The sequence below is a fragment of the Chinchilla lanigera genome, unplaced genomic scaffold (assembly GCF_000276665.1).
Source record: "Chinchilla lanigera isolate Chin_1 unplaced genomic scaffold, ChiLan1.0 scaffold00037, whole genome shotgun sequence".
NCBI classification, from domain to species: Eukaryota; Metazoa; Chordata; class Mammalia; order Rodentia; family Chinchillidae; genus Chinchilla; species Chinchilla lanigera.
In genome coordinates, this window is record NW_004955438.1 from 14,778,216 (window position 1) to 14,795,606 (window position 17,391).

The 17,391-nt window shown below is 51.4% G+C and overlaps 1 protein-coding gene across 1 annotated transcript in view; it reads left to right on the top strand.

Annotated features, from left to right (window-relative positions):
- The window catches only part of Rin3 (Ras and Rab interactor 3), a gene marked incomplete in the record, with an annotated part of 120,707 nt that overhangs the window by 350 nt on the left and 102,966 nt on the right, over window positions 1-17,391 (top strand). Inside the window, 1 exon segment of the mRNA XM_013517215.1 lies at window positions 1-90. Coding sequence (XP_013372669.1) covers window positions 47-90 — 44 coding nt within the window.

Here is a 17,391-nt window from a genome sequence, read left to right on the forward strand (position 1 = left end):
CGTGCGCCTGAGCCCCGCGGAGCAGCGACCCCGAGCCGCCGGCGGCATGATCCGACGGGCGGGAGAGCCCGCGCGCGGGGACCCCGCGGGGTAAGTCGGAGCGGGAGCCCCCTCCCGTGGAGTGCGCACGGCCACCGCGCGCCTAGGTCTCCCGGAGCTCCGGGAGGGTCCCCCGGCTCCGGGAGGGAGAGGGTCAGGCTGAGTACAGCCCCAGTCCAGCCGCGGCCACGGCTGGACCCGAGTTCTGCGGGGGTGGGGGGCGGTCCTGGGGACTCTGCAGCGATCTACAACTTGGAGAAACTCTTAAAGCCCGACTTAGCTCCTTGCAAAACTAGCGCATACTTTCTGCGGCTGGGCGGCAGGGTTTCGAGGGAGAGCGTCTCTACCTGTCGGAACCAGGGTGCCTGTGTAGACGCGGCTCACTCCTCCTGGCTTGGACTTTGAATAGAAGCGTGCGCGGTCCCGGACCCGCCGACCTACAACACTGCCTGCGCCCGAGGCTCGGCCGGGCGTAGGGTGGGGAACCGGGGTTCCAGCAACTCCTAGGCGTCCCACACCCCTCGTCTCTGGATGAGGGCCCATCTGGGTCCCCTCCCCCATTCTATTGGCCTGGCCGCGGACCGTGACCTTCGGACCGGCCTTGACCAAACCTGGTGCTCTGAGAGGGTCCAGGGTGCACGGCGGTGCGTGGTCCCTGGAGAGGACGCAGTTTGGAGGGCATGAAGCTGAAGGTGTGGAAGCCGGCTTTCTAAAGGGATTGCTGGTGTCTAGTTTTCTGTCCCTTCTAGTTCATTCCCAGCTCTCAAGCTGCTCGGCACTTCGCTCTGTGAAGGTTCCCGCCTGGCCCAGGGGGCGTCCCTGGAAGCCTTAGGGTTGTGGAGTTGCCAGCTTCCGGGCGCATTCCTGGGAGAGCTTCTGGAAATCCTTCTGAGTGCCTCCTTTGATGGGCGCGCATCTTGGGGAGCTGTTCCCTGGCTTTCAGGGTAAACGTCCTGGGTCTGTTTCATGATGGACACTCGCTGCCTGGCCTAGCTCTGTGACCCAGTCTCTGCGCTGTAAGGCAGGAGAGTTGGGTTGATGCTTGGGCAGATCTTGTACAGCCCCCAGACTGCAATGAGGCACTGGGAGTGGCCTGAAGGGGCCCTGAAGGCCCTCCGGACACCTCTCTCCACCCTAACTTTCCACTGCAGCCACAGCTGGAAACCTGGAGGCTGAATGCTTTTCCCTGGAAATGAGCTCTGCAGAGACAAATGCCATCCGGTGGGAGGAACTGGGAATTCCCAGGGGGAGGGGACCCCCAGTCTAAACGCAGGTTGTAGGGTGGAGCAGGCAAGGAGGGGTTCTCAGGAAGGAAGGGAAGGTGAGAGAGGCTGGGCCCTGACCTCACCAACTTCCCATTTTTCCCAGGAATTACCCAGCCTGACCTACACTTCCTCTTGCCTTCCTTTGTTCATTACTGGGTGTTATTTAATCACTCTGCACCTTAGTTTACTTATCTATAAAATGAGGGTCAGTAATAGTAACTCTGCCTTACAAGTTGTATTAAGGATTAAATTGGTAGATTTCGCTCTGGGAAAACCCTTAATAGTTTTCATAGCCCTTGTCATCTTTTGTTGGGTGTTACCCCTCCTTTTGTCAACCATGTTACTTTGGACAAGTGAGTTGGCCTGTGCCTGGCAGTATGCTGGGGCTCATATTAACACCTCCTTCCTGGGATTGTTATGTGGGCTGAAAGAGTCAAAGGTAGCTGTCCACAGGCAGCATAGGGTTAATACACCATCTCAGGCCTGCTTGGAACAGCGCCTGGTACATCCTAAGTGTCGTGTGTCTTGGTTTGCTGCTGAAACACTGCACTATTTTAGAGCACCTTTTGGATTGGACAGGTTTCTAGTAAGCATCTCATTCCTGGGGCGCACACCCAAGGTGTTGCAATGCCCAGAGGGTAAGAGGAGAAAGATTCAAAGGTTCTTCTTCCTTTCCCACACCCCTAACCACCCCTAGGCCCTGCAGAGCACTCAAGGCTGGGTCCTGAGCGCTGGTCTGAGTGTGTTTGTTACCCTGCGGTTCTAGAGCCCCCTTCTTTCTGTCTTGCAGCTCAGAGAGGTAGGAAGTGCCTCCCACTGTACCTCCAAGGGCCCAGGATGGTGTCAGTGGAGTGCTGGCCCTGGAGTCGGCAGCTGAGGCTCTTTACAGCCAAGTCTATTTCTTGTTGGCTGGGGAGAAAGAAAATGCAGACAGGTTGCCTGGTTTTCTGGGCACCTGCACTTTTTCTCCCGCTCTTCAAGACTGAGCATTCATCAACAAATAGTCTGCCTTGTGGAGCACAAGGGCCCAGCATTAAAGCAAGGCTCTGCTTACCTGCGGTTGACGCACCCCTGGAGAAGAGACAAAGGTCAGGATAGGAAGTGTCCGGAACCCAGAGGGTACTCCAGACAGGTGGTTGAAGGAGGTCCCTATGAGGAAAGGGCATTTATCAGAGGCCAAAAGGATGTAGGGGAGCAAAAGCAGGCAGCGGGAGGGGATGTGATTGGCTGTGGGAGCAGCGAGGCCAGGGAGATGGGACAGAAAACCATGGGACCTCTAGGGCTGGAAAGGCGTTGGTGACTGCACCGAGCTGGCCAGGGCCACCCACAGGGGGGATTTGCATTTGCACAGAGAGTTGACAGATAGTAGGTGGACGGACAGAGACAGAAGCAGACACCTGCACGGGAGCCCCGGTGGTGGCCAAGAATGGCCCAAACCAGATGAGCAGTGGAGGCAGGAGGTGGTAGAGCTGTAGGATTTGCTGGCAGATTGGAGGTGAATTGGAGAGAAAGCGGGGATGAGAACGACTCTAGTGAGGCTGAGACCAAGGGGTGAGGGCTTCAGGGGACAGGTGCCAAACTGCAGAGGACTCCTCTTCCTGCCCACTTGTGCTGTAGCTTCTGGGTTCCCTGGCAGGCACCCCACCTGCCTACCATTTGTGCAGACCCATTGCATTTTCATAGGTTTGCTGTACTGAAGATTTGCTTATAATTTCATTTGAAAGAGAATTCCACTCTTGGAACAATTTAACACTAGGAAACAGAGACGTAGAAAGGAAAAGTGTGGACCTCTAGTCTCCTTAGCTTGGTGGTCCTGCCAAAGCCCTTAAAAGGAGCCCCTCAACAACTCCAGGCTCCAGGCCAGGAGTTGGGGCGTTCCTCCAGGGATGGATTCAGGGTCTGAGTTCACAGCTGCAGCTCTGACCCTGACCTGGTCTCCTTTACTTTCTGGGGTTGATGCCCTGATGTGGTCCTGGCTGTACTCAGCCTGGAGACCCAGCTTCCTCCATCCACAACAGAGACTCTGACCAAAGGCGTGAGGGTTCCCCCGCCAGTGCCAGCGCAAACCTGTGCTCCCAGGCCTCAAGAAATCCCAGTACCTCCCCTGAGAGGCAGCTGGGGGTGCAGGGGGCTGGCGGAGTCTCAGCACCTTTGCCCTCTTACCCCTCAGTCCCTCCTGTGCCTCCCCTCCATACCCCATTTGATGGCTCCCTGTCCTGGACTTGGGTCCCACTTTAGTAATCACCAGAGCACCTATATTTTAACTTGAGATCCAGAAATCAGAATGGGATCCCACCAGGAATTGGTTCTCTCCTGGCTATTTGAGGGAGACCATTCGGACCCCGCAACACTCTCTACAGGCTGTGTTTTGCAGACCAGATTCTCAGCTGACTGCATCGCCTCCCAGCAATAGGGCCTGGGCAGAGACAAGTGACAAGTAAGTGACAATCATGGCTCCTTCCCTCTGACATTTTCCACCATTCCCCCTGTCACTGAGTCATCCCCTCACTTTGCATCACCTAGACAGTGACAAACAAGCAGAACTAGGCAGGCAGCAATAGGGAGGGGAGCGAGGGGGCCGGGGCATGATGGGGGCTGCACGTAGGACCCCACCCTTGCAGTCCCCTGGCCTCTGTAGGGGGAACTTCTGTACTCAAAACAGGCCCTGGTGTGAGGGCAGTGACCAGAAAAGCCCCTTAACTTCCTGTATACCCCTCACTAGGTGCCCCCCATGAGGAGGTTGCTCTTAGAAGGGAGTGGGGGCCATGAGTCATCGTGTTTGGGGTAGTTATTAGTGCTGTTCTGATGACCAATTCTAGAACTTTCAGTCGATGTAACTGTTACTCTGAACCTGCTGCTTATACCGAGAGCCAGGAAGTTGCACTTGCTCCTGCCCGAGAGTGCAGCTAAAGATGAAAGCACAGCTGTCATGAATTTTCCAGCGCTGATCTCCCCGCTCCACCCTAGGAGGTGCCCTTTGGTGACACATTTCTTCTGATCAGGACAGAGTTGGGGGACCCTCGGGCCTGGACAGAAGTCTGCTTCTCAGGCTATGTGGCCGTGTCCTCTGCAGTCCCTGGTCACCGTGACTCACGTGCTATCCTGTTAGGGGCTCTGAGGAAGCCCTACAGAGACCAAACACAGCTTCCCCTTTACTGTCCTCCGTACAGGCAGAACCGTCCTTGACACACATTTCTGCCCATGGAGATCTTATTGGCCTGTGCTCCATTGTGCCCCGTTTTCTGGAATTGGGGCAGGAAATTGAAGGGGAGGTACTGGGGGTGGAACTCAGGGCCTCACATACCCTGGGTGAGTGCTGACCACTGAGCTACATCCCCAGCCCTTTTGGTTTCTATTTTGAGACAGTTTCTTGCTAAATTATCTAGGCTGGCCTTGAACTTGTGATCCTCCCACATTAGCCTGCCCAGTAACTGAGATTATAGGTGTGCACCACTATGCCCCGAGGACCTAGCTCCTGCAAGAGGACTGTGCCCCCATTTCCACTCACTGGGATTCCTCTTGTTTGCGGGAATTAGTTTTTTTAGCTAGCAGCTTTAGAGAAACCAAAACCCCTTTAATATCGTGTCTTTCTGTTTAGAGTATAAACTTCTACTGAGAGGAGTCAGCCTTTTATTTTCACATCCTGTGTTCTGCACATAGTTGTCAACAAATGCTTGAAGGCAACAATACTGAACAGGATTCTAAAATCTCTGGGCAGACTTCTCCTTTGTGTCTGAGGCACCTGAACTCCTGGGAGTGTTTACAAGGTGGACAGATCCCCGGTGGGGGTGGCCCAAGACTGGGGTAGGGAGCTCAACAACTCCCTTCTGCATCAGCTGTTGACAGCCCCCCCCGCCCCCGCGGCAAAGCCCATATGCCTCCCCCAGTGTGAGTGGGGACCCTGCTTAACCTTGTCTCCCCTAATGGATCCTTCCCAGCTATGCCCCCTGTGCTTCTCAGAGACAGACTGGGAGGAGGAGCAGCAGTTCAGAATTGTGCTGGAAACTGTGTCCTCAGCCACAGGGAGGGACATCAGCTGGATGTTCAGCTTCTGGACACCTCTGTCTGGCTGGAGCAGCAAGGCCCAAAGGCAGGTTCCTAGATCCCTGAGAACTAGGAATTGAAGAGTGCTATGCTGTGTGTGTGTGTATATATGTGTGTGTGTGTGTGTGTGTGTGTGTGTGTGTGTGTGTGTGTACATGTGCGCCAAGGTCACTTGACTATAGGTGACAGTTCTGGGCAGAACTGTCCTCTCCTAATTTGGAAGATGTGTAGGGACCTGCATGTGGTAGGACATCAGCAGGGCTGGAGAGTTCTCTGGGGTCCTTCTGGTGTTCGGGGATTCTTTTTCCAGGAATCAAGTAACCCCTGCTCTCTGACCTCACTGTCCCCCTGTGAGAAGGGAGCTCAAGGCCTGACCTTTGGTGAGCCTCTGAGTTCCTGGCCCACAGGAAGCAGAAGCGGGATTTTAGGGTGGCGTTGGGATTCAGGGTTGAAGCACCAGTCACAGACAAGGCCCCCACTTCTTGCTGATGGCTGAGTGAGCACAGCCTGTGCAGAACATGCAGGGACATTTTCCTAAGAAATGGAGACCCAGAAAAGAGCTTCTAGGTCACTGCCTGACCCAGCACCTGGGAGGAAATACTTTTTCACGGCACTGATGGTGCAGACGACCTTGGTTTTGGGAGTTCAGTTTGGGTCGAGGCCCCTGTTTCCTGGACGGTGTGTGGGGAAGGTTTCCCTCAGGCAGGAGCCATCAGGCAGGTTGGAGCATCCTTCCTGAGCTTGGTCCCATGTGGGGCTGTGGAGGGGGCAGACAGCTATCGGGAGACTAAAGGCATCGTGGAAGGCCACCCTGTTGGGGGTGGAGAAGGATGAAGGGAGATGCACAGGCTAAGCGAAGGAGCCAGCCAGGCTGCAGCCTCTCACCGGCTCACCCAGGGCCACCCCGGATAGGCAGGCGTCCCTATGCAGGAAGAGTGACAGTGACACTTGGCACCTCCCGCCTCCACAGTGTGACACAGTGAAACCAAGCATCATGGCCTCTGCCTCAGGCACAGCTCCTTTGTGGGGGTCAGGGCTGGAGAAGGGCTGCCTCAAAGTATCAGCACTTGGCCTGGAGCTCTGAAAGTGGCCACAGAACCCCTCATCCTATCTTTCTAGAAATCCCCAGGTTACTCCTACCCAGTCAATACGTGTTTGAAAGAATGATCCCAGCCTGCTAGAAAATGTTGGTTCCTTGTTAGAAGAAATGGCCTGGGGAGAGACTGTGGCCAAGCCTTGCTATATTTGCGGCAGAGGTGCATACTGAGGCCAAGTCCTACAGGTGATACGCCAGCTGTTGGGTCACAGCTTGCATCCTCCCACCTGGGGACGGAGGACTGAGAGATGGCCCTGAGCCGGTGAGGTAGGAACCCACGAGAGGGAGGGAGGCGGGAGTACGGATGTGAGGGCTCTCTGGCAGGACAGCTCCCCCTGTGAAGGTGACCCCGATCTTACCACTGACTCTGGGGTCTTTAGCAAAGCCAACAACTTTTTATTCCCTAAGAGATGACAGTCAACAGCAGGTGTTGGGGATGGAAGTAGGAGCCTGTTTTCTGAAAGACCGGCTGATGAGGGGTAAGGCTCAGCTGAGAGGAAGGTGTGGGGAGCACAAAGTAGCAGAGGTGCCCTCCCTTCTTCTGCACTCCACCCAGGGCTCGGTCAGTAAGTGTGTACTTCACCCTCCGAGGACAGGATTTTGAAATAAGGACTTTGCATCTGAATTCACAGTCTGATGATCTCAGATCATAGGCCAAGCTGTCGAGAAAGAATTCAGTGGGACCTATTTCCCCAGTCTCCATGTCCTGTTTGCTTAACCTCAGTCAATGTCAGGAGGGATTATGTACATGTCCCTAGGATGTTGCAGCCAAAGCAAGGACTTAGCCTTGGCTGATGGCACCTGATGGCTGTGGAGGACCACGTGGGGGACTCTCCTTGAAGGAGGAGTAGTTGTCTCCATTTTGGCTGAACCTGACCCTATTTCCATGTATTGATGTGTGCAGAGCTGGCTAGGACTTTTCCTTATCCCTTCAGTTGGCTTCAAGCAATGCATACTGGCCCAGCCCAGGTGCTGATGTGCAGTCTTTGAAAATAACAGGCAGTGTTTCCCTGGTCCCCCATAGTTCCCTTGTGTGAGCCTGGAAAACGTGAGATGTAGAGCCAGTGCTCCACACTGTGGGGTGGGATTGAGCCCCAAGATAGAGGCTATTACTTCCCCCAAAAAATTACACATCAGAGCTGAAGCAATGACTCCAAAACATCAGATACTATTTCAGTGTGTTATGCAGATTACTCTTTCTGCATATCCTTCTCTCTGCATATTACAGAGGTGATTTCGGGCCTCCTATCTAGCCCAGCTCTTGGCACTCACGTCCTTCCCGCCGTTCTCACAGTCACTCATCCTCAAACCACTCCCTTCTTCATAAATGAATGAAATCTGGGTTTGGTCCTGGGTCAAGGCCTTTTGTTCCAGTTAACCATCATCTTAGCTAGACTCAGAATCCCCTTTGTTCTCCACTATTTTGGATTTATTATCATGTCTTTATTTACACCATGGGTTGCACTGGGAGTGGTAGATTAGAATTAACTTGACAGGATTCCAATAACTTATCCATGGGTTTATAAGTATAAACTTCCTGGACTAAGACAAGGACTGGGAGGGCTCTCTATAGATGACACTGATTATGCTTGTACTTTTTTGTTGTTGACATTTTTGACAGAACATCCACCTCATATATATTCAGGCATTCTTCTTTCAGTGAATCCTTCCTTATCCATCCTTACCCATCCTGCTGCCCTTCCATGCATACATTCACCTGTCCGTATATTCGCCATCCATCTACCTGCCCACCCATCCATTCATCATCCATCCATCCATTCATCCATCAACACCCCCTGCATACATACATCCTTGCATCCATCCATCCATCCATCCATCCATCCATTCATCCATCCATTCATCCATCCATCCAGTTACTGAACACTTGAATAATTCAGGGTTTCCAGTTTATTTATAATTCTGTATTAAGTGCTTTTCTCCTTGCTGAGACAAAATACTTAATACCCAAAGTTAAAGGTGAAAAGGTTTATTTGGCTCACAGGTTTGTGTTTTTTTTGTTTTTTTGGGTTTTTTTGGCTCACAGTTTATAGAGGGCTCAGTCCATAATCAGCTGGCTGCGAGGCAGGGTGGCATGGCAGAGGACAAACAGTTCATGGTGGCAGAAGGCAGCAAAGCAACAAGGGACAAAATAAGCCTCTTTATGTTCCTTATATTGTATCCAGGCTACTGGGACTCTGGTGGTGCCAGACCAACCATCAAAGTGATTTAGTAATCACCCACCCTCAATCCTAGCATTGCATCATGAATCAGTCATACATTCTCAGTTCAGCCACCTCTGAAAAAGCCCCACCTATGACTGACTGTATGAGGCCTTGGAGGGACATCTAGATATAAACCATAACATCTACTAATGAAAACAAGTGACATGTACACACAATGAAAGTCCAGGAAACTGTGTACAAAGGTGTCAAGGTTATCCTTCGCTTTGATGAGCAGGAAAGACTCCCTAGCTGAGGTGGTGCTTGGGTTGGGTTTTGTAGAGCAAGTAGGATTTTAGCCACTGAAATTGGGCATATGCCAAGAATATTCAGGTAGGGGACAGCCCTGGTGGGACATCAGGGGAGGTCAAGTGTGCAGAACCCTGGAGAGCTTGATGTGGTGTGGGGGGGAATGCTGCTGTATGTGAAAGGTGTGGAAAAGGGGTCCCACTTAGCTACATGAGAAGACTTTGACTTTTACTTATCTAAGTGCTGAATACCACAGCCCTGCCCCTCCACTTCGTAGCTGTGAGACCAAGACCGTGGACCACATGCTGCCTTTGAACCTGCCACACTACCGTTCCCACCCCCTGCTCATGGGGTGACAACACTAGGAGGGTGACAGTGATGCTCCCAGGAGTCATGAATACAAATCAGAATAAAAAGTCTGGGTTTTTAGGAGCAGTACTACTGCCTGGAGCCTGGTGTCCAGAAACAGGGTGGGTGACACCCCCACCTTTTAAATCGAGCTGTGGGTTAGTTTCCTGGACTGCTATAACAACATGCCACAAACAAGGCCGCTTAAACCAGAAGCTGATTCTCACAGTTTGGGGAGCCAGAAGTCTGCAGTCCAAGCACACACCCCAAGATCTTTCCTGCCTCATTTTGGCCTCCGTGCCACAAACAAGCCTCAGTAGTGCTTGGTTTGTAGCTGAATGCCTCCCCTCTCAGCCTGCATGGTCACCTGGCCATCTTCTCTCTTGAGCCTGTCTGTGTCTCCCCTCTTCTTATAAGGACACCAACTGGGTTTAGGGCTGGCCTTGTTCCAGCATGACCTCCACTGAACTAATTATATCCACAAGGACCCTATTTCCAAATAAGGTCACATTCTGAGGCCCGAGGGGTTAGGACTTTTGGGGGGACACAATTCTCTATCTGAGATGAATTATAATTGACACAGAGTAAAATTCACTCTTGTAGTGGGCCTTGCTATGCATTTCAGCAAATGTAGCCAGACATTCACCCACCTCACCGCCCCATCCCCCAACCCCATCCCTCGGGAGCGTTGCTGATGCCACACTAGGTCTCAGCAGCGGGATGGAGAAGTGGGCTCGCTGCAGTGTCCCGCAGAGGCAGAGTGGACAGATCCGGGTGGTGGGCTGGGTGTGCACCATGTGTACCATGAGACATGCCCTTCCTCTCCCTAGGGATGGTGGCCATTGTAGCTATAGGGATATGTGCGTTTGAGAGGTGGAACAATGGGAACAGTGTAATAATCAGGGCTCACACTCAGTCTCGGCCACAGTTGCCTCATCTGTAAAGTGGGGAAGGTCATAGTCATTTCTGACTCATGGAGTTATGGCTGTGTGGTGTGAGTTAATACATGTGAAGAGCTGGAAGAGTCAGATGCTTACAAGGTGTTCCCGTAAATGTGAACCATTCTCCGTGGTCTTCTCAGACTCTGCAGTTTATAGTGCCTGTTGTGGTCACGGATCACATCCATGTCTGGTCCCCTGTCCTGGTCTTCTGTGAGACCTGAGGCTGGCTCCTTGCCGTCTCTGATCACTGCTTCCCCCATTAACCCAGCGTGGAGGTACAGCGCGTCTGTGCTGGGCACCAGCTGAGGCAGTGGGTGACGTGACAGCCCCACATAGTGCCACTCCATTGAGACCCGGTCTGACGTGATCGGCTCTGACATGAGGAAGGAGGCCCAAGTGAGCACCTCTTGAAACACCCCAAGTTTGGCAGAGGCCCCCCTACGGCTGCCACCCAATGTCCTCTTCCCCTCTCCTCACCAACATACCCGCTGCCTCTCACGGTAACGGGTGACGTGGCGGGGTGGCCTCAGCGCTGCGTGGCTGGTGGTGAGCTGACACCTGGCCTGGCTCTCTGCAGGGAGTAGCGGGATGCAGGCCCTAAGGTCCACCTGGTTGAGGAGGAGCCACACTCTGAGAACAGGGTTCCTATCCAGGTTGGCCTCCAGTCTGACACAGGCATATTCCCAGTTGTTTAAAGAGTCTGGCCTTGCAAATCTGCCTCACTAATGTGCTTTTGTAACCCCCAAATCAGTCCTCACAGTGCTGCCCACACCCTGCGGGGACCTGCCCAGAGCTCTGGAGGTGTGTGTCACCAACGGGCCAGTGTGGCCTTACTCGGCCCCCTCACCTCAGCTCTCATCCTGCAAACAAGTGGCCCACTGAGGTCTGCTTCATGCAGTGGTTTTTGCCTGTGTGTGCTTTTTTCGTGGTGATATCACCACTTCAGGTAAACCCATGTGAGGTGTCAAAGAGCTGTCGAGAGTTCTGAGTACAAGATGGCCATGACAGGCTTTGGAAAATGCAAATGTCAGGCAGGAGTTGTGGAGCTGCAGCCAGAGTCCGGTGTTAATGGATCATGTACCCAGTGAAGTCCCTTTGGACGGAGGCACACAGAAAACATGGAGATGGGTGACCGATGTACCAGAGGCTCGCAGCAACCCAGCTCTGTGTTTCCCCTACAAGCAGCGGTTCCGAGTTCACTAATTCAGGACTCACCGCGGCCTCCCTACTACAGGTAACAACAGCTGTGTCTCAGTCCTCCTGTGGCCAAATCTACCCGGTCCCCACCCTGTGCCTCTGGGCTCAGAAGGGCTGCCGTATCTCTAGACTCCCTGGAAAATATGGAGGCCCTTGGGATGTGCTTTGTCCCTCTGGTCTTGGTCCTCTCTCACCTCAGTGAAGTTCAAGTTTCTGAGGACAGTGGTCCATGCTAGTATTTTATATTCTGTGGTTCTAATAGAATAATTCTTGGTGGGGGGTGGTTCGTGAGTGTGTTGCTGAAGGTAAACAAAGAGCAAGGATTCTTAACATTCAGATTTGACTCTGCTGACCCCTCTGACATTTCCCGATCATTTATTTACTTCTGGCTGCTTTGCGGGAGGCTGTTTTCTCAGTTCCTTTTTTTTTTTCAGCTCTGAGGCTGGGGTAACAAGGTGCCCAGTGGTAAGTGAGGAAACCAAGCCCCAGCAAGTGACCTGATTAAAGCTCTCAGCAATACATGGCAGAGCCCTAGAATCCTGTGCCTCCCCCAAGGGCCCCAAGGCTGCTGCGTCTGTACGCCCAGGGGTGCGTGGGTCCCAGAAGGGGTTCTGTTGCATCTTCCCAGCCCCACCAAGGGGTGGCGCCCACCACTCCCCAAGCTGGCCCTGTGCAGGTGACCCCATGGAGACCTTAGAGTTGCAAGGCTGACTGCCAGGCCCTCTCTCTCAACATCTGCTGCCAAAGTCCCTGTTCTTGAAGTCTCTGGGGGTGGTTTGTACCCAGGGAGGGGGTGCAGTGAGCCCACCATGTGCGGGACATCACCTTCTACCCCGCGCCCCCCAAAGCTCCCTACTTCCCCAAAGTCAATTAGGCAGGGTCGTGGTCATCTGAGGCTGCTATAACAAAATGCCATTGACTGGGCAGCTCATGAAGAATAGAATTTTATTTCTCGTAGCTTTAGGGGCTGAGAAGTCCAAAATCAAGGTGCCAGCAGTCTCAGCGTCTGGGGAAGGCCTATTTCCAGGTTCACAAAGGGCTGCACCTTCATCGTGTCCTCACAGGGCAGAAGGAGTGAGGGTGCTCTCAGGGGGACGCTTTGTAAGGGCATAAATCTCACGAGGGCTCCACCCTCCTGATCTGATCCCCTCCCAAAGCCCCACCTACTAGTGCTGTTACCCCGGAGTTAGGTTTCAGCTTGTGCATTTGGGGACCAAACATCCAGGTTGTGGCAACCAGTGCCTTTGACTCCCCCCAGCCTCCCTCCAAAGCTCACCAGCAGTGACTTAGTACCCACCACACAGAACTGAGCCACCTCCAGTCCCACAGGGGCCGAGGAAAAGGTCCATTAACAGGGAATAGAACCCTAAAGGTAGAAGTTTAAGCCAGGGGTACAGCTCCTACTTGCTTTTGAGAGGTGGTTGAACCTGGGAGGCGCGCCCCCCCAAGCCAGGAAGCACCGGGTCTGTAGTCAGCCTGGGGTACACATGTCACAGCGGGGGAGATGTGGTCATAACAGCTGCAGGGTGGGTTGCAGGGTGACACAGTGTCACCAGGGCCGGAGGGAACGTGATGCTGCAGGAGTTTCCTGCAGGGTGCAGACCAAGGACCTGCACCCTCACAGTGCCGCAGCACCTGTGGGAGGGCAACTGTCCAGAGCTCGCATGGCATTCTGAGCCCCCTTTCAGTTGAGTAAAGGGGCCTCACTTTGTCAGTGTGCACGTCCCACCTCCGTAGTCATCTTTACCTTCCCAGTAGCCGCATGAAATGGGTGGGAGCAAGTAACCTTTCTCTATTTTACTGCTGAGAAAACTGAGGGCTAGAGAGGAAGGGCGATCGATTGCCCAAGATCATACAGCAAGCCTGTGGCGGAGGCTAGAAGAGATCCTGCCTTTTCTGAGTAAAGTGTTTTCTGCTCTACTCAGAGCTGCCGAGGGGGAGTCATGTCCACAGCCATATATACGAAGGCTGCGTGAATCTCTAGATGCCTTAGTCTTTTTTGTCCCTACCACAACCCTACTGGTCAGTCCTGTTATAAGTCTCATCTTGCGGATGTTGAAAGGTCAGCTCAGGGACCACAGGCAGGTGGCTGCGTTTCTGGAATGGGTTGTGTTTACCGCAAAGCTGCGGCACCCCACCCCCACCTCATCAGTGTCTGTGGGGTGCTGTCTCCTCTCCTTTTCCCACCTCAATCCCAGGTGATGGGGACTGCTGAATAAGCAGCAGGCAGGGTCCCTGTGGGGCGTGCGGTGGCCACGTGTTGTTGGTGCTCCTGGAAGGAGGGTGGCCTGTGGGGACAGAGGACGGCCTCACTCGCTGTCGGAGCCTCAAGCCTTCTTGCTCTGATTTTCCCAGCCTCGTCCATTCCTGGGGAGGAGCTCGCAGCGGAAGGAAGCTGGGCACAGGAGCAGGGGACTCCAGAAGTCCAGGAGCTCTGAAGGGGCTGAGCCTGGGTGTGTGGGGACTGGGATCCATGTGCAAAAACCAGGCTGTGACATGCAGCTGGCCTCAAATAGCAGCTCTGAAGAGTCCTTGTTTTACAGTTAAATGAGATGGACTAAAGTGGCATTAACAGTCACACTAATCACATTTGAAGTGCTCGGTAGCCCTGTGTGACTAACGGCGGTGATACTGAGCAGTGTGGATACACAATATTTCCATCATTAAACAGAATTCCATCAGCCAGCACTAGCTAGAGTGGAAACTAGCAAAACCTACCACCAGCCAGAAAGTAGTTTGGAATCAGTTTGATTCCTTTAGTCCTACCTTGTGCGTTGACATAGGTATAAACTCACATTCCTGAGCTTACTAAACCCCGCCACCACATACCCAATATTGACTTCTTAGCCCTATCAATATAAAAATATTGGGGCCAGGAATATAGCTCAGTGGCAAGATGCCTGCTTGGCAAGCACAAGGTCCTAAGTTCGATTCCTGGTACCAAAAAATAATTTCCTTTTATTTATAGTGAAGAAACTGAGGCACAGAGAAGAAAAAAGGCTGAGTAAGGAGAGAGTTGGAACAGGTCTACACCAAGGGGACTAAGTCCCTCCTCGTTTGTCTGGGGTGGCTGGGGTGCAGCCAGGCCCCAGTGATTTTCAAACTCCTGTACACCCTACTATATCGTATAAGAGAGAGAGAGATCCAGACAAGCAGGCGGCTCTAGAAATTTTTATTGCTTCCCTTAAATTTTCACCTATTATTTTCTGATGACAATAATTAATAATACTAATTGAAAATCATTATAAAACTTTGGAATGCACAGGAGAGTGTAAAGGAGAGAGAAATCACTGAATCTCAGCATGAAGAAGTACTAGCTTCCACCCCCAGCCACAGAGCCAGGTGCTCTGAGTCCTCCACATCCTCCCAGGGCCTCAGAAGGGTCCGTCTTTACCATGATCCCTGTCCTTGTGGGCTCTGGCTGTAGTTAACATAAGATCCCCTGACCCTTCATGCTTTTTGAGAAATCTTTCAGGTTGTCCTCTGCATGGACACCAGGCCCAGCCCTTGCCCACCTTCCTCTTCACTGTCTTGTCTTTTCCTCGTTGACGTCCACAAGCTCTGCGTGTAACCAGGTTAGGAGCCCACAGCTGGTTGTGTGTTACAGAAAGCTCCTTGGCTTAGAACTTGAGCTTTTGCACTCTTAATGGTATCTTGATGAACAAAGTCTTTGACTTATTATACTCAGTTGTACCCGTATTTTAAGGTTGCTATGCATGTATGTGTATGTGTGCACTATTCAGAATTCTCTCTCTACCATCCAATTATGAAGATGTCCTTCATGGGGCCCAGGGATTTAGCTCAGCAGCACAGCACCTGCCTGGCAAGTGCGAGGTCGTGAGTTCGATTCCCAGTACTGGAAAAAACAAAACAAAACAAAAAAAAGGAATATGTCCTTCTTTATTTTCTCCTAAATGCCTGTTGTTTTCCCTTTACCATTTAGCCAGAGTGTCAGGACAGGGTCTGCTGTCCTGTGACTGGCTTTTGGACCTACTGTAAAGAAGAAGCCAAGTGTCACTTCCCCCTACATAGACACCCAGTTGTCCAGCACCTTTTGCTGGGAAGTCTGTCCTTCCCACAGTGTTCCACAGTGACTGTTCAGAAATCATGGTGTGTATGTGGGCCTGTTTCTGAACTCTTCCATCCCACTCATCTGTAGATCTATTCCTGCACCAGTACCGTACAGGAATCACTGTACCTCGCTGCAAGTCCTGACATCCTGCAGAGAAAAATCCTACCCCTTCTTCAAGCGCATCTTGACTGTTCGCAGCCCTTTGCCCTCCGCGTGCTCTTTCACCACTCTTGTGCGATCTAACTGGGATTGCAGTGATTTTTATAGGTCTGTTTGTATAGAATTGATACCTTGATACTATGTCCTCTCCCCCAAGGACAAGCTCCCCGCTTCCAGCCCTTTATCCTGAAGTTGTATTTATGATGTTTAATCTTAAAGCCCAAGCAGGCTCCAGGAGGTCTTAGGTAGAGTGAATAAGAACACAGACCCAAGACTGTCCGGGTGCAGATCCCAGCTTGGGCGTTTGCTAACTCTGCAGTCTCAGTGAGTTACTCAGATTTTCTGTGGCTCAGTTTCATCCACTGTAAAATGGGAGCGAGAAAAGAGTCACCTCACAGAGTTCCTTTTTCTTTTTTAACAGTATTGGGAATTGAAACCAGAGTCCTCACTCATGCTAGGCAAGTGCCTTGCCACTGAGCTACATACAATTCTATTTTGAGACAGGGTCTCCTTAACTTGCCCAGGCTGGCCTCGAACTTGGCAACCCTCCTGCCTCAGCCTCTTGAGTAGCTAGGATTACAGGCTTATGCCACCACACCTGGCTAGTATTCTTTTAAAGGATTAACATGGTTACTACATGAAGGCACTTAGAGCGATGCATGGCACATAGGAAACAGGACACTGGAAACATTATTAATTTATTTTTGAGTAGGCAATACGTTCATAGAATTCAAAATAAAAATATATATAGTAAAAAAGCTATTTTTACCTCCATCACCGTGTGTTCAATCACACCCTGCCACACTACTAGTTTCATGTGTCTTCTTCCAAATACAATTGTTCTTTTTTTTTTCTTTCCAACAGAGAGCATAGTATGCATACTGTTCTGCACTTGGCTTTTGTCCCTCACCTCATACTGCGGAATCTTTCCATATCATTACACAGAGAGCTTCCTTGTCTCTATCTTGCAGCTGCATAATCTTCCATTTATTTACCTGGTCCCTTATCGGTGGACATTTAGGTTGTTTCCGATGAATCCAAGGAGTACCATTGTCCCTGAGTCATTTTGCATGCATATAGCCATATTTGTGAAGGTGACTTTCCACTGGGTCATGGGGTGTGTGTGTTTGCAGTGGTGTCAGAAGTTAACTAAGCAGCCCTCAGTGAAGGCTGTACTAATTAGTACCCTTGGTGGGTGTGTGTGAGAGTGCTGTCAGGAACATTTTTGATGGTCATATACTATTTCACTGTTTGTATCAAGTTGAACTCTAAAATTGCTTTCTCAGTCGAGCAACAGTGGTTGAATGTTGCCAGTTTCCCACTAATATTTCCTACCCACTCAACTGTTAATTTTTTTTCTTGAACCTCTACTCTGTGCTGGACCTGAGCACAATTTATAGATGTGCCCAGCACTGGAATGCAGAACTAGAACATTTACAGACGTGCCCACACAGGTACTGGAGGAAGCACCGAGCAAGAGTTGTCCTTTGCTGTTTGTTCTGTTTCCCGTTTCTACATGTCGCAACTGAACATCTTTATAAAACTTTGTATTTCAAATTACTTCTTAGAGGTGAAATCTAGAAAGAAAATGACCTACCATGTATAGTCTTAGCCAAACAAGAGAGCAGTATTCTCTCCAATATGCTTGTGCAGAGCCCAATTTAGCAGCACATATGAGGTGTGATTTTAAAAAGTGTTTACACTTTTACAAAAAAAAAAAATTTATAATACAAAATATACTGCAGTAATCTCACTCAAAATA